Source organism: Oratosquilla oratoria, chromosome 9 (genome assembly GCF_046742065.1).
Source record: "Oratosquilla oratoria isolate Oo_2021 chromosome 9, ASM4674206v1, whole genome shotgun sequence".
Lineage (NCBI taxonomy): Eukaryota > Metazoa > Arthropoda > Malacostraca > Stomatopoda > Squillidae > Oratosquilla > Oratosquilla oratoria.
Genome location: NC_134785.1, coordinates 78,994,537 through 79,015,103, shown reverse-complemented (window position 1 = coordinate 79,015,103; position 20,567 = coordinate 78,994,537). Strand labels below are relative to the sequence as shown.

Here is a 20,567-nt window from a genome sequence, read left to right as displayed (position 1 = left end):
GTTAAGGATGTACATGTGCTAAGGGGAGAGAGTGGAGGAATATCAGATCATTTTTTGGTGAAAGGTAAGCTGAGAGTGGAGGATAGATGGAGAAAGAGGAAAAGGACATTGGTAGAGAGGTGCTTAGAGTGAACTCTTTAAATGAAAAGGAGAAGGAGTACAAGAAGAAGCTGAGAGAGGAGTTGGAGGGAGTGAAGGATTGAGTAGAGCTAGGAGTGGAGGAGGAATGGGGATGGTTCAAGGAGGGAGTCGCAAAGTATGCAAAGATGGTGTGTGGAACAAGAAGGACAGGAGGAAATAGAAGGAAGGGTAGTGAATGATGGGATGAGGAAACAAAGAAGGTTCTACAAGAGAAGTAGCGAGCTTTCACATATTGGTTACAAAATAGGATGAGGGAGTTATATGAGAGGTACAAAGAAAAGAAAAGAGAAGTAAAGCACAAGGTAAAGGAGACAAAGAGGAGAGCAGATGTGAAATGGGGTAAAAGTATGACAAATTTTTGAAAGTAATAAAAATATATTTTGGAAAGAAATTAAGAGAGGAAGAGGAGGCAAATCAAGTAGAGAAGAAATGGTAAAAGGTGCAGATGGAGACATGATAATGGAAGAGAAGGCAGTAAGGGAAAGATGGGCAGAGTATTTTAGGTAGTTGCTAAATGTGAAGGAGGATAGGGAGGTAAAGATAGTTGCAGTGGGAAGTGCTAAGAAAATGAGAGTGATGAGTGAGGAAAATAGAGGAGAAATAAGGAAGGATGAAGTGAAGGCAGTTGTTAAGATGATGAAAGCAGGTAAGGCACCTGGTCTAGATGGATGCCATACAGAATGTCTAAAAAAAGGAGGTACCGATATGGTGGACTGGCTGGTGAAGTTATTTAATGTTTGCTGGAGAGAGGGTAGAGTGCCGGAGGACTGGAGGAGTGCCTGTATAGTTCCACTTTACAAGGGAAAAGGGGACAAGTGTGAATGTAGTAGTTTCAGAGGGATTAGCTTGTTAACTGTAATTGGGAAGGCTTATGGGAGGATCTTGATTGAGAAGATTAGGAGAGGAACAGAGGGAGTAATTGGTGAGAAACAGTGTGGATTTAGGACAAAATAGAGGTTGCGTAGATCAGATTTTTGTGGTGAGACAGATATGTGAGAAAGCTATATTAAAAGATAAGGATGTTTTTTTGGGCTTTTATGGATCTGGAAAAGGCTAATGACAGGGTAGACAGGAAGGCACTGTGGGAGGTTTTGTGGATAAACGGGATAGGAGGAAAGCTTCTAGGAGCTGTCAAGAGTTTTTATGATAGTAGACCATGCATCAGGATTAGAAATGGAAAGAGTGAGTGGTTCGAGGAAAAGGTGGGACTTCGTCAGGGATGTTTTATGTCACCCTGGCTGTTCAACTTATACATGGATGGGGTGGTGCAAGAGGTAAATGCAAGGGTGGTGGGTCAGGGATTGGAGATGGTTAAAGAAAATGGAGAAAAGTGGGAGGTGAGCCAGCTGTTGTTTGCGGATGACATTGTGCTTGTAGCAGGATTAGAGGAGGGATTGAGGAAGTTAGTAACAGAGTTTGGGAGAGTGTGTGAAAGAAGAAAATTGAAGATAAATGTGAGTAAAAGTAAGGTGATGAGATGTACAAGGGGTGAAAGTGGCAGCAGACTGGAAGTGAGCATTATGGGATAGCGACTGGAGGAAGTGGATAGTTTTAGATACTTGGGTGCAAATGTGGCAGGAAAGGGAGGAGTGGAGGTGGAGGTAGAATGTAGATTGAGAGAAGCGAATAAATGCCTTGGTGGATTGAAAAGTGTAATGAGGAATAGACATTTGGGAATGGATGCTAAGAGAAGACTGTATTTACCTAGTTGCATTTTGCAGGAAGGGGAGCTATGCTCGTGGTGTCCCGCCTTTGTATCTCGCAGTGTCTAGTTTGCTTTTAAACTCATGAATGGTTTTTGCACATACTATTTCATTGTCCAGTTTGTTCCAAGTGTCCACTACTCTATGTGGAAAACTGTTTTTCTTCAGTTCTATTCTATAGCTATGTTCTTGATTTTCTTTCCATGTCCTCTTGTGCTTCTCTTGTCCCAGTTTAGTAAGTCCTCTCTATTGAGTATCTCTGTGCCTTTCATGATTCTGTAGGTGGTCAGTAGGACCGCTCTCTCTCTTCTTTGCTCCAGCATCAGTAACTGCAGTTTAGCCAATCTGTCTTCATATGATAAGTTTGCAAGTGCAGGTGCCATTTTTGTTGCTGCTCTCTGGATTCTTTCTATTTTCTTTATATTCTTTTTGATACTGGGTGACCACAATGTCGCTGCATATTCTAGTCTAGGCCTTATCAATGTAACCAATAATTTTTTTTATCATGTCCTCATCCAAGTATGCAAATGCCACTTTTATTGATCTCAGGAAGTTGTAAGACTCCCCGACAATTTTGTTAATCTGTTTGTCATAGGACAAGTCATTTGTGATAATTACACCCAAATTTTTTTTCGGATCCTTCCTTCTTTACCTCCTTGGTTCCAATTTTATATTGTCCTGATATTTTGTTTTTGCTTTTTCCAAACTCCATTATGCTACACTTCTTAGTATTAAAGTCCACTTTCCATTTCTGACTCCAGTTCCATACCTTATTCAGGTCTTCCTGCAGTGCTTCACAGTCCTTATCAGTTTTTACTTTCCTTAACAGTTTGGTGTCATCTGCAAAGAAGCTCGTGTAACATTTCACATCCTCATACATGTCATTCACATAAATAGCAGACATTATTGGTGCCAATACAGATCCTTGCGGTACTCCACTGATCACTTCTTTCCAATCTGAATATTTTTCTCTGAGCACTGCTCTCATCTTTCTACCAGTCAGAAAGTCCTCCATCCATTTTAGTAGGTTCCCTAGTATTCCTCCTATGTGTTCCAGTTTTTTTAGTAATTTTCTGTGTGGTACTTTGTCAAAAGCTTTTTGCAAGTCCAGGAAGGCAAAATCAGCCCATCCATTCCTTTCTTGCACTATGTCTGTAAGTCTTGAGTAGAAGCATATTAAGTTTGTGGTGCATGATCTTCCTTGTCTGAACCCAAAATGTCTCGGGTTTATTATGTTGTTGTCTTCCAGATGATTTTCTCACAAATTGTGGCTATAGTGCTTGTTAGTGATACTGGCCTATAGTTGGGAGGTTCTTCCTTGTTTCCTCCTTTATACATTGGTGCAATGTTAGCATTTTTCCAGTCTTTAGGTATTTTTCCTTCTTTGAGTGAACAATTTATGTTGTGTATTTTGTCCTTTAGTTCTTCTTTGCATTCTTTTAGGATCCAATTTGCAATTCCATCTGGGCCATGTGATTTTCTGACGTCAAGGTTTGATAGGTGTTCTGATATTTCTTTTTGTGTTGTTGTAAACTCACTCATGTGGGGAGATCGCTTTTTATTATCTTCATCCCAATTACGTACTTTCTGGTGAAGACAGATTTAAAGTGATTGTTCATAGTTTCGGCCATTTCTAATTCTTCTGTGTATTCTATATTCCCTTGGCGTAGTTTCACCATTTCCTGTTTGTTAAGTTTACCATTCACACATCGCTAGAATAGTTTGGGTTGCTCTTTACAATTATCTGTAATATCTTTTTCATGGTTCCTTTTCTCCTCTCTTCTCACTTTGACATGCTCATTTCTATAGTTTATATAAATATGCCATTTTTAAGGTTTTTTATCTTTTCTCCACCTTTTCCAAGCTCTGTCCCTTCTGTCCTTTGCCTCACTGCACCTTTTGTTGAACCAACATTTAATGTACACTCTCGCTTCTGTCTTGGTACATGCCTGTTTACCCCTTCATTGTAATTATCCATCAATATATTCCATTTCTCTTCCACTTTTGTCTCTTCCATGTAGAATTTTTCCCAGTTTGCATTCTGGAAGAACTTCTTTAGTTTTGCAAAGTCCGTTTTGTTGTACATCAATCTTCCTATACTTTTCATTTCTCTCCATGTCTATTTCTTCCTTTAGTTCAGTTTCAATGAGTATATGGTCACTTTCCAATTAGTGTCATGTAATGGATTTTATCCACAATTTCCGGTTCTGTTGTAAATATTAAATCTAGTTTCGACGGCTCTTCATTGTTTCTGTATCTGGTGTTCTCAGTGACCCATTGGGTCATTGTGTATTCCATGGTCATGTCTGGCAGTACATTACCCCGCAAGTCGTCTCCTCCTCACACTGTCATGTTTTCCCAACAAATTTCTTTGCAATTGAAGTCCCCCATAATTACCAGATTACCCCTGCCCATTAGTATCTCATTTAATGATTTCCTTGTATCTTCTAGCATTTTTGTATGTTCGTTCTCTTTCCAAGCGTTCGTTTTTGGGGGCACACAGGTCACCACCAACTTTCTACTTTTCATATTCTTCTCTTCGACTTTTATCATGATCAGTTCAACAATACCTTTGCCCTCCGCAATTTTTGTCACATTCAAGTCTTTTTGGCCAAGAACATGATTCCACCTCCCTGTTTCTTATCCCTGTTTTGTATCCAGTAATTATATAGTCCTTGTCCAATATCGATGGATGGTATTTCACCTCTTGGTTTAGTCTCTACAATTCCCATTATGTCTGGTTTTTCTTCTAGCAGGTAATCATTGAGTTCATTCAGTCCTGAAATTAATCTGTCGATGTTACAAAGGATTACAAAGGCGGAGCATGCCGACAGGAGACCTTTTGATCCATATCTAGGTCAGATGCAAAAAAAAAATCATATTAATAATAAAATAATAAATAAAAACTATGATAATGTAAATAACAAATAAAATACATAAATAAATGCATAGGTATAGTTAAATAATAAACAAACAGGTAAATAGTAAATAATAATAAATTGACATATAACTAATAATAAATAAAAATCAGACAGACAAATGATAACAAAACAAAAACAAATGATATAAGATAAATTATAATCATTACAGCATCTTACTTAGGTATTTATCTAAGTGATTCTTAAAGCTTCGAACTGAACTACATTGCACTACCTGTGCAGAAAGTTTATTCCATTCATTAACTACACGGTTGGCAAAGTTGTTTCTACCTACTTCCAAATTGAATCTATTTCCGGAGAGTTTAAGACCATTGTTTCTCGTCTGATTCTCATTCAATGTAAAAATTTGGTCACTTTTGATGTTGTCAATTCCCTTTAGAATTTTAAAGACCTGTATCAAGTCGCCTCTGAGTCTACGCTTTTATAGGGAAAGCAGATTCATATGTTTTAGTCGATTTTCGTATGATTTATTTTTGATATTTGGAATCAGTTTTGTGGCTCGCCGTTGTACTCTTTCCAATCTGTCAATGTCTTGAATGAGATTCGGTGACCATACGGAAACAGCATATTCCAAATGTGGACGAACTAACGATTTATATAGCTTGTTAATGAGTGATGGACTTTTGAAATCAAAAGATCGTGCAATGAGTCCTAGAATCTTATTTGCTTTCTCAGAGGCTGAAATACACTGCTTGGATGATTTGAGGTCGTTACTGATAATTACGCCGAGATCTTTTTCACTATCCACTTTTGTTAACGAATTTCCAAATAACTTGTAATCGTACTTACTGTTATTTTTACCTATGTGCATTACCTTGCATTTACTTGTGTTAAATTTCATTAGCCACTTTTCAGACCATTGCTGTAATTTATCTAAATCTTCTTGAATATCTAATTGGTTTGAGTGATCATTTGCCACTCCGCACAGCTTTGTATCATCAGCAAATTTGGAAACAGTAGATTTTAGTCCATGGTCTATATCATTTATATATACTATGAATAGAAGTGGCCCAAGAACGGAACCCTGAGGAACTCCACTTGCAACACATTTCCATCTAGAAGTTTTTCCATTTAAAACAACTCTCTGTTTTCGATCATTCAACCAATTACTAGTCCAACCTAATAGGCTACCACTTATTCCATGCAAAGCTAATTTAGTAAGTAGTCTTTCGTGTGGGACGGTATCAAAAGCTTTTGCAAAATCTAGATATACTAAATCTATATTGTTTCTTTTGTCATAATTGGAGATAACTGTGTTGTAGAATTCGAGTAAGTCACGCAAGAACGTTTCCGTCTGAAACCATGCTGGCCATCATTTATCAAACGGTTACTTTCTAAATGATGTTCCATAGCATCTCTGATGATAGTTTCCATTATTTTTCCTACGATTGAAGTCAAACTTATAGGCCTATAGTTATTTGGTTTCTTTTTGTCACCTTTTTTGAATATGGGAGTAACATTAGCTAGCTTCCATTCTCTTGGGACATCTCCGGATATGATGGATTTCTTGAAAATAATTTCTAATGGAACAACAATCTCATTTTTCATTTCCTTTAAGATTCTTGGATGCCAACCGTGAGGCCCTGGTGTTTTATTAACTTTGAGTTTGTCTATACACCTTTTAATTTTTTCTTTTGTTATATTTACCGTACCGAGTAAGTTTACCTTAGACTTTTCACAGGTTTCAGTTTGGAATTCACCTTGAGGGGTTTCGTTTACGAATACCGAGCTAAAATAATTGTTTAAGATATTACACATTCCTTCATTTGAATATTCAAGTTGACCGTCAGCAGATAATAGTGGACAAATGTGATTCCTAACAACCTTTTTATCTCTAATGTAACTATAGAATTCTTTGGGATTCTCTTTGGATTTCTCAGCGATGTTCATTTCGTATTGTCGTTTTCTTTTTCTTATTGTCTTTTTTAAATCTCTCTGTATTGATACATAACTTTCATAGTCATTAGATGCACCCGAGCACTTATATTTCTTATAAGCCTGTCTCTTTTTAGCAATACTTTTTTCAGTTTCTTTGTTGAGCCACTTTGGGTGAGCCTGATTTGGGGGACGTCTGTCCTTAAAAGGAATGTAAGTTTGAATCATCTTAGTGAGCGTATTTTGAAATATTTCCCACATCTGATCTACAGGTCTTTCGTTTAATTTTGCCTCCCAATCTGTAAGCTGAAGCTCCTGACGTAGTTCTATGAACTGAGCTTTACTGAAATCGGGTATTTTAGAAGCACAAGTATCTATTCTAAAATTGTTTAGGAGTTTGAATCTAACTAGGTTGTGATCGCTATTTGCAAGAGATTCACCGACTTCTACATCAGTTACCATGCTTTCGCGGCTAGTGATCAAAAGATCGAGTAAGTTTCCATATGTTGTGGGCTCTTTTACATGCTGAATTAAGTAATTGTCACCAAGAAAATCAAACAAGCGACTACCTATATGGCCATGTTCAAGGGTTATTCAATCAATGTCAGTAAAATTGAAATCACCCATTATCAATAAATCCCGGTTGCAGAAACTAGACTGTTTTTGAAATAACAGTTTGTCGTCTGCTAATGATAATGTCTTTGGCCTATATATTACACCTATATTCATTTTTTGTCCATTTGTTTGGGTTAACTCAACCCACAAACTATCATATGCATCCTGTTTCACTTTCTCTAAAACACAAGCATGAACATTGTTTTTAACGTACAATAGAACACCCCCACCTTTCTTGTGGTTTCTATCCTGATGAAAGTGTTTAAATCCCGCAATATTAAATTCAGCTTCGAACTCTGTACCGTTTAACCATGTCTCAGTTATTCCTATCATATCGAGATTTTCGCTTTTGACATACGCCTGTATTTCTTGAAATTTGTTTCTAATACTACGAGCATTAAAGTACATGGTTTTAAGAAACTCGTGATTATTTCTTTTTGACACATTTTGAATTTCAATATCATATCTTACATTACCATTTTGTTTTTCATTTATACCTTGCTCTATATTATTATTTGGTCCTTCATTGACGTTCAATGCCTCATTAACATTTCTCCTATCAAAATTAACATTTCCCCCATCACGGACATCTGCTCGATCACGGTCATCCGATCTCTTTTGTACATTTTGTCCCCCTATGTCACCGTGATTCACGCCGGCCTCCTGTCGTTCAGTGACATTATGTCCGGCATCCCTTTCTAAAATTATATTTTGTCCTCCAGTGACATTATATCCTACCGTGATATTTTTTCCTCCATTATAATTACATCCCATCATGATCTTTTGTCTTCCACTGTCATTACATCCTATCATGATATTTTGGCCTTCATTGACATTCTGTCCGGTATCCCTTCCTAAAATTATATTTTGTCCTTCACTGACATTATATCCTACCGTGATATTTTCTCCTCCATTATCATTACATCCTATCGTATAGTATAGGCCACTTATAATTTTCTTCTTTCTCTCTCTCTCTTTATCTATCTTTGGTTCGTTCATTCTGATGTACCATTTCCTCAGTCTCATGTCCTTTACTGTCCAATGGAATTCCTTGCTTTCTGTCTCCATTCTCTTCGAGTTTTTTCCTTTGCCTCTTCTCTTAGTGACTTTTCTTTTTCTAATTTCTCTTTTTATCCATATCTTATTGTATTTTTCACTCTTTGCCAAGTTACCTACTTTTTCAAATATGTCTTCTACTACCATCTGTGACCTTAATTTTATCTTTAGTGGTTGATTTCTATCCTTAAAATAATGAATGATCATATATGTCTCGTCCAGATCTTTGCTTGCATCTTGGTTTCCCCCCTGAATTTCATTAATGATTTATACTGCTGTCACTTTTTCTTCCTTTTCTCTCATGTACCTCGCCAATCCCTGTTTTTCTTTTAGTCCATATACCACAATACATTTTTTCCTATCTACTGTATCTCTGACCCAATTATCTTTTTCATTAATCACTTGGATAATTGTGTCTTTTGCATTATCCAGTATTTGTTGTTGGATTATTTCTTTGAAAGCAATTTCCTCATTTTCAGTGTTTTCCTTCCACTTAATTTTTTGGATGCTTTCCTCACCTAAGTTCATTTTGATTTTTTCCATCATTTCTTGTGATTTATTGTTCACCTCTTTTTTTAAGTTTTTGCTATTGGTATTATCATTAATTCTCTTCTTTTTGTTATCACTCTTCAGCTCCTTTATATCCCTTTTCATTACTTTAATCCCGTTTGTAAGATCCAAGTTGGTTCTTCTTAGGTCAGAAATTTCGTGATTCGCTGGCGCTAAGCAGTCCACTAGGCCAATGATACCCTCTCTTAAGTCCATGATTTCATTCTCCCACCGTATCTTATTTTTGCTTATATCCCTCTCTATCTCTAATAATCAACTTAAGCTCCTGCTTTCATACTTACTAAATCCTGGAAAATCATCTTTGTTGTCCTCCCGCGTGGCTCACGTAGATCTTGGAGCGGGACAGTGTTTGTTTACATCGTGGTTCGATAAACTGACGCCAAATGGCTATGGTTCACGGTTGGCTTTCGAGTCAGATTTTTCGTTGTTATCTTTCATTTTTTTGCTAATTACGTCTTAATATAATTGACAAACACTACAGAGATATTATATTGGACACTCACAATTACTCCCCTCCCCTACAATACAAACCAGGTTTCCTTTTTTGTCGTTTATCCTCTTCTTCTTGGCCCCGCGACGATGGAAGTGTTGACGGCGTGCGTGTGTGTCTGTGTGTATGAAGGATTGATTGTGCCAACAACACTGTATGGGGCAGAAACATGGAACATAAGAGAGGAAGAGAGAAGGAGTTTGAATGTGTTTGAGATGAGGTGTCTGAGAAGTATGATGGCGGTTACTAGGGTGGTCAGAGTGAGAAATGAGGAGGTGAGGAGGAGAACAGGGGTGGTAATGGAGTTAGGAGATAGGGTTGATGAAAGAGTATTAGGATGGTTTGGACACATGGAAAGAATGAGTGAAGAAAGACTAGTAAAAGAGGTATGGAAGGCAGATATGGAAGGAGTGAACATGAGGGGGCATCCTAGGATGAGATGGATGGATGGGGTGAAGGGGGCTTTGGGGAAGAGGGGAATGTCTGTTGAGGAATGATGGGAGAGGACAGAAGATAGGGGTGAATGGAGCCTGAAAGGATTTCTCCCCGTCTTCTACTTTTATGCATGGGGGGACGGAGAGGGGGGTCACCGATTTAATGAAGCGGCCTTGCTGTGGATGTGCTGTGTCTTGTGACAGTGCCTCTGACCCAGGGCAGTGGACAAGGTGCAGGGATGACCCGTCATCCAGGAGGTGCTAAGATAAGAGGGAGGGTGGAGGGGAGTGGAGTGTATTTAGGGATGGAATGGGTGGGAATGATTTTATGCCTTTTTCCTTTTGGCTACCTCCCTTGTAAGAGGGAAAAAGCCTTGGTGTATGTATGTATGTATGTATGTACTGCTTCAGTGCTGGTTGGTGGCCTGAATGCAATTGGACTGGCATAATTCTTAAATTTCATTGGTGTGATTTTTTGGGCTATTTTTTGAGGGAGTTTGATGGACGATTAGAATTAAGGGTCAGTCTCAGGGAGGATGTCCCACCATTTCCTCTCATTTTCAAGTCCTCAGATATGAATTTTATTTATTCATCTTTTTTTTTTAAGGAAGCCCTCAAAACCTCACATACTGCCTATTGCCATCATAAACAACGATGCTTTTTTTGTTGTTGTAGATGATGCACACTGTTTTCAGTTGTACAGTTTTGCCCACATTTATCCTGTAAACTTTTGTACCATAAACATGAACACTCGTGTTAAATTGTTTTTGATTGTAGTTATTGAATGTTGATTATGTCTTAGATTATTTTCTTTTTGAATACAAGTTTATTAGCTTATTCATGATTGTGTTTACAGTTGGATGTGGAAATTCAGGAGCTGACCATTGCTTCCAAAATGAAGGTAATTGTGACTTCACCAAAAATTTCCAACCCACCACATCCAGTGACTGTGGAAGCCCATGCTTCCACTGTGTTCACTCTAATCTACCCTCCTGTAAGTCAAAGTATTGCATACTTGTATCTGGATATAGGGTGTATCTTATTTTAAATTACATTAGAGTATAGAAATTAATTTTAAGAATCCAATATCTTTACCGTATTTTCCGGCTTAAAATGCGCATCGGGTTATAATGCGCACCCATGCACTTCGTTATCCCAGTACACAGATAGCGCGCACCGACGTATAACACGCATGCCAGGAAAAGTCACTGGTGGCTAAAGCTTGTCAACTGCATGTATGCGACTCCTGCTTGCGTTGGTCCATTGTTTTGTGGGAAATTTGAGCCATGAAAAGTTTATTGAATACAAAATGTACATGAAAAATGTCAGATTTTTACAGAAAAATTGTAATTTACTATCCTGAGGGAATAATTCATCTTACAAGTTTTTATCACCGTGTACAAGTTTTTATCGCCATGCAGCAACAAACTATGTTTCGGTTCATAAGTGTCTTTACTGAAGTGATGTTTAGTTTAACAAACTCTCGCAAGAGGGTGTTTAGTGTAGGCTAGATTGGCAATAGAACTGTCAATCTCGGCCCTGATCTAGCATATTCCGGGTGAGCTAAAACGGCCAACGTTCATGATGTTGGTACCAGTGCTGTTTTACGGATCCCAAATATTTGCATAGACTACGATAATTAATGTTAGTAAAAATAAACCAATGAAATAACGGCGATTAATTACTTAGTATCATGTGAACGAGGTTACATGGAGAAGCATTTTTCATTGGCTAGAGCCACCGCTGGGAAATCTGTTGATTTGTCACTAAATTAAGTGTCAGTTTAGGCATCAATCAGGACACAACTAAGAAAAAGTCGGAACTACATGTACCGGTATATGACTCATGTTGTGCGTTGGTCCCTTATTACTTTGTAGCTTAAATAGTTTGTAGGAAATATGATCTAAAAAAAGTTTATTGAAAGTAATATACATAAAAATTTTGGGATTTTTACAGAAAATGTTCATTTTATATCTTGAGGAAATAATTCGTCTTTACCATTTTTTATTTAATACTGAAACAAACTACAGACTGTTTCATTTTAGCTTTGAACCTGCAATAACAGTGGTGAAATAGGAGTCTCTCATCGAGGTGACGTTTAGTTAATATAACTCCCGAAAGAGGGTGTTGTAGTCAGGTGTTTGACATGAGTCTATGAACGGCCACAACCATACCTAAAGTGAAGCAACAAAGCCAACATAAAAATTCAAACTAGGATGCTGTGAACATGGGCAAATATCATGAATACTGATCATGTTTCATGGTGTTTAGGCCTATTTAAACATGAAAAATAAGATTCGATAGATACCTACCTATACCAAATATTTATATAGCCCATGCTGGCGTATTCTTTCATGTCACCATGGCTGTTCTTCTTGTTCTCACGGAACGTCACGGAGAAGTGTGCCGTCCCAACTTTGTGATGGCCAACATCGTCACGTTGTTGTGAATAAAATTACACACACAGCCGTAGAATTTTTATCGTAGGCCGTAGATAATGCGCACCGCCGGATAACGCGCACCCCCCATTTTTAGGCCCTTCCAACGGAAAAAAGTCGCGCACTATACGCCAGAAAATACGGTATCTATTCATTGTTTCTCATAAATAGGAACTTTCTCTTCAGCATAAATTTCATTATTGCATGATGGTTGCTGTTGTTATTGTTCCTTACACTGTCTCTCCGAGCAGCCCCATCTCCCCAAGGAATGCCACAGCCTAAACGGGGTTTTCCCACAAATCCTTTATGGAGTGTATGTTGTGTTGTCTCCATGTGTGGGTGTGTATAGTGCAGTCTTCCATGATGTGTTGAATAGTATGGGGTGAAGCGTTACATCCTGGGCATTTGTCCTCAATGCAGTCATCCAGTCTCTTCTGATAGCATAGAAGGGCTGGGTGGTGGCTGCATTGCAGTCTGGCCAAGTGGACTCTGTCCTTTTGTGGAAGAGAGGATTCAGAGGAATGGATATCAGGGGTCTGGCATGCAGCAATGTGCTGTCTTTTAGTGTGTTAATGGAGCAGTGAGTGATGTGATTATGAATATGTTTCTGGAGGCTGGTATTTGGTGGTTTTGGAGGAAGAGAAGAGAACATTTGTGTGTGATATAGATATTTGGGTGTATTTTTTTATATTTCTTGGTGTGTGTAGGTTTTCTGCTGTGTAGTGTGGTGGGTGTACTGTGTTTGTGGAGGCTGCACAAGTGTTTGTGTGCCTCTCATGTCAAAGTGATCTTTCACTTTGAGGACTTTTGTTTCATAGTGTAGGTGGTCTGTAGGTGTTGTGTATGTGCAGCCTATGATTGTTTTTAATTCTTTGTTTTGTATGGTCTGAAGGGTGTTGAGGTGTGTCTCACTGAGATTAGGTGCACATGCTGGACCTGCATAATTCATCACCGAGCTTATGCATTGTTTGTATATTGTAGTATTAGTTTCTTTGTTTTGTCCAAATGATGTTCCAGTGATTGATTTAAATGTGTTGAGTCTAGGTGTGCATTTATTTTTTATGTTTGTGATGTGTTGTTTGAATGACATGGATGTATCGTATGTTAAACCATGAATTTTCAGGGTGTGTGTGGTATTAGAATATTGTTGATATAGAGTTGAGGAATGTATTTGTTTTCTTTTGTCCAGTTGGTGAGAAGTGTTGCTGTAGATTTGGCTGGAGCTATTTTGAGTCTGTAATAAACCATGTGATGAGTATATCAAGGTATGGCTGTATTATTTCTACGGCCTTGTCTGTGTTACGATGTGTGCACACGATTGTTATGTCATCTGCATACAAAGAGATTTGTATTTCTGAGGTGTCTGGTGTGGGTATATCATGCATGTACAGATTAACCCCTTTCATACTATCACGTACATAGGTACGGGATATTACATGCAATATGTATAAACTATCCCATCCGGGTGTACGTGATTTTTTGTAGCTTTTAGTCTGGTGTGATTTGAAGCTTGTATACAGGAGCGTAGCTGCTTGTAAGTGCTAGTATAGGGTACGGGGACTTTCCAAGACTCCGCCCACTTTATATGTCAGCCAATCAGTGTCTAAGGACTACAGACGCTCCTCTACTTACGTTCATTCGTTTTACATTTTTTCGATTTTACGTTTGAACTGACTGTAAAAAAAATTGTAAAAAAAAAAAATATTTTGAGTGATTTTTTTATTTTAGCGCACTCTCCATAGTTCAAATGACACTTACGCATGACGCTGCGTCCATTGTTTACATGGCACAAACGACAGACTGAACGTGCCTTGCCTCATCCTCTTCCTCCTCCTCCAACTCCCCCTCCCCCTCCCCCTCCTCCTCCACCATCTCAATTTATGTTGCTTGAATTTAATTTATTTGAAATTAATGTTATTATTTTACAATGTTATGTGTATAATTAATGATTTAGGGGTGTTTTATAAGATACGGTAATAGAATTTACGGATGTATAGTACAGTAACAACTTACGTTCATTTTCAACTTACGTTCGGCCATTCGGAACGTAACTAAAACGTAAGTTGAGCATCTGTACACGAATTTGTGTCAGTCTTGTTGTGGCTGGCATGCTAATAGGATAGTCGCATGTTTTTTTGCCCTGTTTTGCACCATTTTGAATTCGTCTTTGTGAAACTTTGTGAATTTTTCACGCATTTTGTATCATAATGTTGAGTGATGAGCTCTCGGGATCGGGCATAGAATATGTGCCAGGTTCTTCTGATAAGTATGCAAGTGATGAAAGTGAGTTTACAGACAAATATGTTGTCAGGGCCATAGGCGGATGAATGCTTGAGGTTATGTATTATGTGTTTTGTCTGACTGTCTATGAAGGGTGTATAGTCTGAATCTGTGGGAAAGTCTTTCTTACGTCAAATGGTGCGTCGGTCATCAGGGTGGGAAGTGAGATGGCTTGTCTGTGCAAAATGATTTATGAGTGTGTTTACTTGTCAGAGGGTAATTGAATTATCTAATGTTGTAGTTATTGCTGCATGAGAACGTGTTGTGTTACTGTTGGATAGTGTAATGCTGTTGAGTGTTTTGTACAATGTGCTGGTGTTTGTTTTGTTTTGTTTTGTTTGTTTTGTGACCAAGTGTATTGACAATTTTGTCAATTTTGTGTTTTTTGTTCATGTATTTTATTGGTAATCTTTGTGTTTAGTGTTTGTATTTGGTCTGCTATGTTTTGAGGGATTGGCGTAGGGGTATTGTGTTTATCTCATTGTCTGATGAGGCCTCTGATTTCTGGTGTGAAATTGGGGTTGTGTGATTTTCTGTTGCCTCTAGAGATATATCTCTTGTCTGTGTTTTGTATGATTGTATTAAAAGTGTGTACAGCATTGTTTATGTTTGTGATTGGTGTACTGTTAAGTGTCTCAAAATGTTGTTCTTTCTCTTCAGTAAAAGCTTCCCAGTTTGCTCTCTTGTAATTGGTGTATGTGTGTCTGTGACCAACTGGGGTGCATCTGGTTTTGGTGGTGATGATGGTTGGAAGGGGTTGTTGGGGTTAGGCAGGGGGAACAGAAGGTGATATCAGGAGAGGAGTGGGTGTAGAGGGCTTGGTGTGGGATATGTGTATGATTATGTGTATTGTTCATGATGGTCAGTGAGTCAGGTTGAATCTGCATATCAAGTCCTCTGCCTGTGTCTGGGTTGTCAACACACCAGGCTGACGACTTGGCATTGAAGTCACCACCCATGATAAGGTTAGGGATTGTGGCTAGTTGATGAAGTTGAGGCCTAAAGGTGTTTGGAACTGTGGGAGATGATTGGGGAGACTGTATATATTAACGATTGTCAGTGTCGATTTATTGCCTTACAGATTGGGATAGATTGGATTTCTGTGGTGTTATCTGTGGTAGGGAGGAGGATTTTGGTTGTGGCACTTGTAGCAATGTATATGTTGTGTTGTTTGAGGAAGTGTTCGAGTTTGTGTTTTTTTGTCCCTCACTGCACTTTTTATTATACCAGGATTTTATATATACCCTTTCATGTTTTTGTCTAGGTACATACTTAATCACACCCTCATTATAAATTTCCTTCCAAAAGTGTGAGTGTAGTAGTGTCAGAGGGATCAAATTGTTAAGTGTAATTGGGAAGGTTTATGGGAGAGTCTTGATTGAGAGAATTAGGACAGGAACAGAGGGAGTAATTGGTGAGGAATGGTGCGGGTTTGGGACAGGTAGGGGTTGCATAGATCAGATTTTTGTGGTAAGACAGATTTGTGAGAAAGCTATAGGAAAAGAGTAGGGATGTGTTTTGAGCTTTTATGGATCTTGAAAAGGCTAACAGGGTAGACAGAAAGGCACTGTGGAAGGTATTGCAGATACATGGGATAGGAGGAAAGCTTTTAAGAGCAGTCAAGAGCTTTTACGAGAGTAGTAGAGCTTGTGATAGGATTAGAAATGTAGAGTGTGAGTGCTTTCAGGTAAAGGTGGTACTTCATCAGGGATGTGTCATGTCACCCTAGCTGTTCAACTTATACATGGATGGGGTAGTGCGAGAGGTAAATGCAAGGGTAGTGGGTCAGGGATTGGAGATGGTTAAAGAAAATGTGGAAAAGTGGGAGGTGAGCCAGCTGTTGTTTGCAGACGACACTGCATTTGTGGCAGGATCGGAGGAGGGATTGAGGAAGTTGGTGACAGAGTTTGGAAGAGTATGTGACAGAAGAAAGCTAAAGATAAATGTGGGTAAAAGTAAGGTGATGAGATGTACAAGAGGTGAAAGTGGCAGTAGACTGGAAGTGAGCATTAAGGGAGAGCGACTGGAGGAAGTGGATAGTTTTAGATACTTGGGTGCAAATGTGGCAGGAAAAGGTGGAGTGAAGGTAGAGGTAGAATGTAGATTGAGAGAAGCGAGTAAATGCCTTTGTGGATTAAAGAGTGTAATGAGGAATAGACATTTGGGAATGGATGCATGAAGGAGTGATTGTGCCAGCAGCACTGTATGGGGCAGAAACATGGAACATAAGAGAGGAAGAGAGAAGGAGTTTAAATGTGTTTGAGATGAGGTGTCTGAGAAGTATGATGGGGGTTACTAGGCTAGATAGAGTTAGAAATGAGGTGAGGAGGAGAACAGGGATGGAAAGGGAGTTGGGAGATAGGATTGATGAAAGAGTATTAGGATGCTTTGGACACATGGAAGGAATGAGTGAAGAAAGACTAGTAAAAGAGGTATGGAAGGCAGATGTGGAGGGAGTGAACATGAGGGGACGTCCTAGGATGAGGTGGATGGATGGGGTGAAGGGAGCTTTGGGGAAGAGGGGAATGTCTGTTGAGGAAGGATGGGAGAGGACAGAAGACATGGGTGAATGGAGAATGGTTGTATATGGATGATGTTGTGATGCATGAGGTGGAATGGGCGGGGGGATGGGGGTGAGGTATGTGCGAGCAAAATTTGATGCAGCCCGAAGGGATTTCTCCCCGTCTTCTCCTTTTATGCATGGGGGGATGGAGAGGGGGGGGTCACCGATTTAATGAAGCGGCCTTGCTGTGGATGTGCTGTGTCTTGCGACACTTCTTCTGACCCAGGGCAGTGGACAAGGTGCAGGGATGACCCATCATCCAGGAGGTGCTAAGATAAGAGGGAGGGTGGAGGGGTGTGGAGTGTATTCAGGGATGGAATGGGTGGGAGTGATTTTATGCCTTTTCCATTTTGGGTACCTCCCTTGTAAGGGGGGAAAAGCCTTGGTATATGTATGTATGTATGTAATCTCGAGTAAAAGCAGATTAGGATTGTGGTACACGATCTTCCACTTCTAAAGCCAAATTGTTTGGGGTTTATTATTTTGTTTTCTTCCAAGTGTTTTGTCCATTTGTTCCTGATGACCTTTTTGCATATTTTTGCTACTGTGCTTGTAAGGGATACCAATCTGAAGTTTGTAGGATCACCCCTATTTCCTCCTTTATATATTGGTACTACATTTGCATCTTTCCAATCTTGCGGTACCTTTCCCTCATTAAGGGAGAAGTCAATTATCTTGTATAGTTTATCTGTCATTTCATCTATACACTCTTTTAGTTTCCAGTTTGCAATTTCATCTGGTCCGTGTGATTTCCTGACATCTAGGTTTTTTATTTGGTCTCTTATTTCTTTTTGTGTTATCTTTATTTCTTTCATCATGGGTGGTCTTTCTTGTTGTCCATCTTCCCAAGATTGTGAGCTCTCAATTGTAAAAACAGACCTAAAATGTCTGATCATAACTTTTGCCATCTCTGTGTCATCTATATATTCTTTATCTCCATGCAATTTCACTAATTCATGCTTATCCTTTAGTTTGTCATTTATATATCTGTGTTTGAGATGGGGTTCCTTAGAAGTATGATAGGGGCTACTAGGCTGGATAGATTGAGAAATGAGGAGGTGAGGAGGAGAATGGGGATGGAAAGGGAGTTGGGAGATAGTGTGAAAGAGTATTGGGATGGTTTGGACACATGGGAAGAATGAGTGAAGAAAGATTAGTAAAAGAGGTGTGGAAGGCAGAGGTGGAAGGAGTGAACATGAGGGGTCAACCTAGGATGAGATGGATGGATGGGGAAAAGGGGCATTGGGAAAGAGGGGAATGTCTATTAAGGAAGGACAGGAGAGGACAGAAGACAGGGGTGAATGGAGAATGGTTGTATATGGATGATGCTGTGATGTATGAGTGGAGTGGGTGGGGGATGAGGGTGAGCGAGTATGTGTGAGAAATAATTTGACGCAGCCTGAAAGGATTTCTCCCAGTCTTCTCCTTTTCTGCATGAGTGGACAGAGAGAGGGGTCACTGGTTTAATGAAGTGGCCTTGCTGTGGATGTGCTGTGTCTTGTGATACTGCTTCTGACCCAGGGCAGTGGGCAACATGCATGGATGACCCATCATCCAGGAGGTGCCAAGATAAGAGGAAGAGGATGGAGAGGATTGTACTATGTTGGGGATGGAATGGATGGGAGTGGTTTTTATGCCTTTGGTTTTAGCTACCTCCCTTGTAAGGAGGAAAAAAGCCAATATATGTATGTATATTTCATGAATATGGCAGGAAAGGGAGGAGTTGGGGTTGAGTTAGAATGTAGATTGAGAGAAGTGAGTAAATGCCTTGGGGGATTAAAAAGTGTAATGAGAAATAGACATTTGGAAATGGATGCTAAAAGGAGATTGTATGAAGGAGTGATTGTGCCAACAGCTCTGTATGGGGCAGACACATGGAAAATAAGAGAGGAAGAGAGAAGGAATTTGAATGTATTTACCTAGTTGTATTTTACGGGACGAGAGCTATGCTTATTTTGACCCATTTTTGTATCTCTCCACATCCAGTTTGCTTTTGAATTTGTGTATAGTTCTGGCATTAACTGTTTCACTGTTCAATTTGTTCCAGACGTCAATCACTCTGTGTGGGAAACTTTTCTTTTTCAGATCTCTTCTGTAGCTGTCTTTCTTTAGTTTCTTTGTGTGTCCTCTTGTCTCTCTTTGGTCCCATTTTAATAGATCATCTCTATCAAGAACTTCCATTCCTTTCATAATTCTGAAAATGGTCAACAAGTCCCCTCTCTCCCTTCTCTGCTCTAAAGTTGTCAGTTGTAATTTCTCCAATCTTTATTCGTATGTCAAATTTGATAGTGTAGGTGCCATCTTAGTTGCTGCTCTTCAGATTCTTTCTAATTTCTTTGTGTTTTTCTTTGTGCTAGGTGCCCACAATGATATAGCATATTCTAGTTTCGGTCTCATCAATGTAACAATTTCTTAACCATCTCTTCCTCCATGTAGTCAAATGCCACCTTCATTGATCTTAACAAATTATAAGTCTCTCCAAATATCTTGTTTACATGTTTGTCAGGTGTCAAGTCACTTGAGATGATTATTCCTAGGTCCCTCTCTGAGTTAACTTTCTTTACTTCTTTGTCTCCAATCATATATTTTCCCGAAACTCTATTTTTGCCTTTTCCGAACTCCATTATGCTACACTTCTTGATACTGAAATTCATTTCGTATTTCTGACTTCATTCCCATACTTTATGTAGGTCATCTTGTAACGATCTGCAATCTTCCTCTGTTTTCACTCTCTTGAGCAATTTAACATCGTCAGCAAAGAAATTCATTCAACAATTCACTCCTTTGTCCATATCATTTATGTATATGGCAAACATTAAGGGAGCCAAGACAGAGCCCTGAGGGATGCCACTTTTTACTTCTTCCCATTCCAACAGCCTACCTTGAATTCCTCCAATTTTTTCAATTTTGTTTATTGATTTTTTGTGTGGTACCTTGTCAAAAGCCTTTTGGAGATCCAGGAAGGCGCAGTCCGCCCATCCATCTCTTTCTTGTATTATTTCTATCAGTCTCGAGTAAAGGCATAATAGATTTGTGGTGCACGATCTTCCACTTCTAAAACCAAATTATTTGGGGTTTATTATATTGTTTTCTTCCAAATGTTTGATCCATCTGCTTCTAATGATCTTTTTGCATATTTTAGCAATTGTACTGGTGAGGGACACCGGTCTAAAGTTTATGGGATCTTCCCTGTTTCCTCTTTTGTGTATTGGCACTATGCATCTTTCAGTCTTGTGGTACCTTTCCCTCTTTTAATGAGAAGTCTATTATCTTATGTATTTTATCTGTCAGTTTGTCTATGCACTCATTTAATATCCAATTTGCGATTTCATCCAGTCCGTGCGATTTTCTGACATCCAGGCTTTTTATTTGATCTCTTATTTCCTTCTGAGTTATTCTTATTTCCTTCATCATGGGTAAACTTTCTAACTGATCATCCTCCCTGAGTTGAGAGTTCTCGATT

The 20,567-nt window shown here is 39.0% G+C and overlaps 1 protein-coding gene across 2 annotated transcripts in view; it reads left to right on the top strand.

Annotated features, from left to right (window-relative positions):
* Positions 1-20,567, top strand: part of LOC143028637 (integrin alpha-IIb-like) — a 641,228-nt gene that overhangs the window by 568,147 nt on the left and 52,514 nt on the right. For both annotated transcript variants that reach the window (XM_076191051.1, XM_076191050.1), the window contains exon 24: positions 10,680-10,817. In XM_076191051.1, coding sequence (XP_076047166.1) covers positions 10,680-10,817 — 138 coding nt within the window. The remainder of the gene's footprint in view (positions 1-10,679; positions 10,818-20,567) is intronic.